Below are 5,251 nucleotides of genomic sequence, written 5' to 3' on the forward strand. Positions count from 1 at the left end.
GAAAATTATTGATAGTGGAGACCTGGTCAAAGAACTCCTGCCATCTGAAGAATGGAAGATACATAGAACACTGGTTGGAAGAGAGTGAGGAAACCTTGTATAGGCAACAAAGGGGAAAAGAGTCTGTAATTAAAAAATATCTGCATCTGGAAAAGGGGCAGAATGGGGGACTCTGGCATGGTGAGAAGTTCCTCAGGGGGTATGCAGAGACTCTGATAAAGGGTAGAATTGGAGATACTGGCATAGGGGAAGGGAAAAACAGTTAAACAGAGTGGTGGGTAGGTGGCAAGGGAGGGGTAGGTATGGGAAAGAAAGAGCCACAGAAGGGAGATAAAATAGTGGGCTTTGGTAAGAGATCAGAAATGCAGCAACTTGGCATCTGGCAGGGCAAAGAATGAAGGAGTTTAGGATGGGATTAAGGATGAAAAGATGGAATGGGATGCAACAGAACCTTTGGTAAAGTCTACCCTGACATGGGGTAAGGACAAATGGGGTGGATCACATTGAGTCCTTGACATGAAGGAGAGTTTAGGAAGATTGCAGGAAGTCCCTGAAAAAGAAATGGATGGGATAACATCTCCACATAGTGCAATAGAGATGTTAGAACACTCCAGGCATATGCAGTGAATCCAAACAAAAGCAGCAGTGGAACAAGGGCTCCTGTAGACATACTTAATATTTTGACCATTATTTAAGTCATACACTATGTATTTATTTCCTTGTTTAAAATAAAACATTATTTTTGAAAGAAAAATGGGTTGGCTAGAGATTTATATTCATGCATAAAAGAAAGGCAACCATAAAGATAGTTAACAAATCCAAATTACCTGGTCATTTCTTCCTCCAGCCTCCCAATTAGATTGAAAGAAAAATTTCCTAAAGAAAAAATTCCTGAAGAAAAATTTCCCAAGGAAAAATTTCCTAAGGAAAAACATAGAAGAAAAACTTCTAAATACATTTTACTATAGCATATTTTAATAATTTTGTTCTATAAACTGCTAATCTTTCAAGGTACTAACAAAAGCTTGAGAGGTGTTAGGTACTTTAGGCCTTCCTTGACTTTAAGGGGAGTTGCAGGGGTATACAGTATATTGTTAGATGAGTTCCAAAAGCCATAGCTTTTCAAACAATAGTCCATCATATTCTTATAGTTTGTTTTATGCAGTAGTTCACAAAAATGCTTTACAAACATTATTCCAGATACTGCTATAAAAATCCAGGAATATAGATTCATCAAGGAAAATTCATGAGGACAATCAATGGTGGTAGTAGTAAAAAACATTCTGTTCCCATTTTCTGGGTAACAGTAAGTTTTTTATTCAATTAGTCATTGTTGATAAGAAAGCAGCATAGTTATCAAAGCATGCTGGTGGGAGGTGTGCGATCAGAATAATTTTCCACTAAGTTGCTGTTGAATTTTACTTAATAACTCTCTGCTTCACTCTCCCCACTTCTAAAATACCTGTATTCTGGTTGTTGTCAATATTCATTCTGTTAAATAATATTAAATAAGCTTTGCCAATACACGTACATTGTTAAATTTATATCTTAAAGATCACAAATGTTGTACAGTTAGTCTACTATGTTACAAGATTCCAAATAAAACAAGATTATTACAAGACTTTTTTTCCACAATAATTAGCTTAAAACAACAAAGCATAAACTAGAAAAGAAATGTAACAGTTTGAAGCTCTAAGACACACATACAAGAAAAGAAATGTGAAAGGAAAATCTAAATCTAAATGTAACACTTTAGCCCTGTAACATGAAGCATTTATCTTACCTGGATAAGATATGTTTTCTGAAGTAACAAAGCTATCTGTCATATCTCCAAAAACTATCATCATCAGTGGGAGTCCTGCTCCATGAAGGATTGCCATAGTAGTGCCTAGAACCATCAGTAATTTATCCAACCAGTCAGCATACCGGAACTGAAAAGGGAAAAACAAATAAAAGTTGAATTTTCTCTAAATATACAATATTAAAAGTATTAACACAAAGTTAAAAGTGCAGACGAAGATCATTAGAAGTCAAAAAAAGTTTAGGGTTTTATTATTCTGTATGCACACAGTTTTCATAATGTTTTAACTGTATCAAATTTAAATTGATGGAAATATTTTTAAATTTATAGGAATAGTTCTACTAATATAAGTATCTATACTGGTAGAACTGTGTCTATATCTAAAAGGTTGTATCATTTTAACTTTATCCATTTCATAGTCCACTATAATTTGAAGTGGTGCAACAAAAATACATAGATCATATCTTACTAATTTGACTTTGTGGACACATCCACACATGCAAGCACATGCACTTGCAGCAGCTCAAATAGAAGCAGTGCAAATCTGAGCAGAGGCTTTTTGCCTCAATGCATGTGCTCGGACATGAACTTCGTCATGGAGCAAATTGTGCCACTTGGGGCAAAATAAACCTGCCTGGCTCCTCTCAGATCTCCAGCCAGGAGGAGCTAGAGCCTAGGGCCAGCACCTGTGCTATCCCCAGCAGTTTAAAAAGCTGCCCTGTCCTGGCCCAATCAGTACAAAAAGCTGCCCCAGCAAGTAGCTTAAGGCTACTCGCTCTTGGGAGCTTCTGGGGCCCAGCCAATTGGTACCTGGGAACACTACCCCTTGTGCCAGCTGAACTGCTGAAGCAGCCCTGAGAGTTCCCTGCACCCTCTACCCACTGCAGCAGTCTGGCAGTGGGGGCTGCTGTCTGGCTGTGACCTGCTGTGCACCTGCCAGACCCTGATGGGGATTGCAGAGCCAGTAGAGGCATTTCCCCCTCTGGGTTAGCTGCCAGTGGGCTGTGGCTGCAAAGCTGGCCATTGTGTGGCACTACTGCCATGTGTGCTCCCTGCCTGGCCATCTGGGCAGCTATTGCCTGGAAGATGTTCCAGGTGTGGTAGCCTGCTTTGAACTGCCAAAGCATGTCCTCCTGCCATCAGTTGGCCAGGAGGTCAGCAACAGCCAGCTGAATCCAAGGTGCCAGCTCTGAGCAGGCAGGGTCTTGCCACTGGCCTCCCTAGCAGGAATTCTGGTGTTCCCTATTGGCAAACTGAAAAATCCCTGATAAAAAAATCCCAAAGTCACTCTGTAAAATACCCCAAAATCTATGTTCCTCCAAAATTAAAACAAAAGAGACATGTTAGGAAACTTGGTCGTCACACCAGACGATAAAGCCAACATATTTAACGATTTCTTTGCCTCCATCTTCCTAAGCAGGGACTAGAACAGCCACCCCCCCGCTGGGCCCCCCTCAAGCCCCAGGGGAGGCACACCTGGGCCAAGGGTTAGTGAGGAACCAGTTAGGGAGCTTCTGGAGGGACTGGATGTGTTCAAGTCAGCCGGTCCGGACGATCTCCACCCTAGAGTACTAAAGGAATCGGCGGAGGTCATTGCAGGACCCCGGTGCAGCTTTACGAGCACTCGTGGTGCTATGGTGTGGTGCCAGAGGACTGGAAGAGGGCCAATGTGGTTCCCATCTTCAAAAAGGGGAAGAAGGAGGACCCAGGAAACTATAGGCCAGTTAGTCTTACTTCGATCCTAGGCAAGCTGTTCGAGAAAATTATGCTGGCACACATCCAGGAGGGGCCAGCAGGGGATTTCATGCTTAGGGGCAACCAACACGGGTTCATCAGTGGCAGGTCCTGTCAGACCAACCTGGTGGCCTTCTATGATCAGATAACCAAATCATTAGATGCAGGGGTAGCAGTGGACATAGTCTTCCTGGACTTTCAGAAGGCCTTCAACACTGTCTCTCACCCTGTTCTCATTAAGAAACTGGGGGACTGTGGTGTCGACACCCACACAGTCAATTAGGTTGCTTCTAGAGTGCCCACATCCCCCCACATCTTAGTGTCACCAGCAAATTTGAACAGGGTGCTTTTTACCCCCTCGTCCAAGTCGCTGATGAAGATGTTGAACAGTGCGGGCCCGAGGACCGAGCCCTGTGGAACCCCACTGCCCACATCCCTCAACTAGCTGGATGGCCGCACCCAGAGAGTGGTGGTGGATGGGTTATTTTCAGCCTTGAGGGATGGGGCAGTGGTGACACTAAGATATGGGGGGATGTGGGCACTCTAGAAGGGAGCAATAGGCTACAGTCGGACCTAGACAGATTACAAGGGTGGGCGGATGAGAACAGGATGGGATTCAACACTGACAAGTGGCACAACTTGCCCTACACTAAAGTGTATGTCCAGGCACATGTGCTGAGGCAAAAATTCCCAGCACAAATTTGTGCCTCTATTATTTGAGCTGCTGCAAATGCACATGCCTGCATGTGTGGACATGCCCATGAAGACCAACAGTAGTTATAACATGAAGGCATTTTATAATATGACAAAATATAATCTCTTTAACTGTTTCTTAGCAAGCCCATCACTGTAGTATTTGAGCTTCCAGTGAAATTTAACTATCTTCTTAACATTAAAAAGGATGAAGAGATTAACATAGGAACTGACACAAATGCCAGCTAATCCAAAGTGAAGGATGCAAGAATCTTTTTTTTTAACCAAAGTTCTCAATTTACTTTTTAATTTAATCACTGAATATGTAATTATCATTTGTTTTAATTTACTCACACTTGGTAGAATGGGAATCATGGAAAATTTCCCACTCTTTGTGCTCATAAACCACCTATTGTAAATGAATGCCACAAACGTTCTTCAGAATGTCTGCTAGTATTCACTGAATGCCAACATCTGCCACTTTGGTGGGGGACACCTGGCCTGGGATATCTTTGCTGGCACTTTATAAAATGTACTGGCAAATTGTTTATCATGTGAATCTGTCCTAAGGTAGACAGGCCCTTATAAATCACAATTGGAATATTACTGTAACTAGGTTTTTATTTTTATATTATGAAACTTAATACATAACACAGATCTTACCATTGTTAATGGGCTGACCATATTCAGGTTCTCTGATTTCTTCTTGTTCTCATTGCTGTAAATACAGGATTGCTTTGATGTATTATGAAAATCATGACAGCAAGGCCAACACTTAAAATATTAGATAGATATAGCCATAATTAAAAAGGAATTTAAGAGGAAGGTATTGAAACTATAGGCCAGTTAGTCTTACCTCAATCCTAGGCAAGCTGTTTGAGAAAATAATTCTGGCACACATCCAGGAGGGGACAGCAGGGGACTGCATGCTTAGGGGCAATCAGCACGGGTTCATCAGTGGCAGGTCCTGTCAGACCAATCTGGTGGCTTTTTATGATCAGATCACCAGATCATTAGATGCAG

The 5,251-nt window shown here is 41.8% G+C and overlaps 1 protein-coding gene across 1 annotated transcript in view; it reads right to left on the bottom strand.

The window, feature by feature from the left end:
- LOC109291375 (phosphatidylcholine translocator ABCB4-like) overlaps positions 1-5,251 on the bottom strand; it is a 116,211-nt gene that overhangs the window by 105,912 nt on the left and 5,048 nt on the right. The window contains exons 3-5 of the mRNA XM_019508366.1: positions 4,892-4,946; positions 1,784-1,931; positions 828-921 (exon numbers count right to left, since the gene is read on the bottom strand). Coding sequence (XP_019363911.1) covers positions 828-921; positions 1,784-1,931; positions 4,892-4,946 — 297 coding nt within the window. The remainder of the gene's footprint in view (positions 1-827; positions 922-1,783; positions 1,932-4,891; positions 4,947-5,251) is intronic.

This window comes from Gavialis gangeticus, unplaced genomic scaffold (genome assembly GCF_001723915.1).
Source record: "Gavialis gangeticus isolate Ggan-Ray unplaced genomic scaffold, GavGan_comp1, whole genome shotgun sequence".
NCBI classification, from domain to species: domain Eukaryota; kingdom Metazoa; phylum Chordata; order Crocodylia; family Gavialidae; genus Gavialis; species Gavialis gangeticus.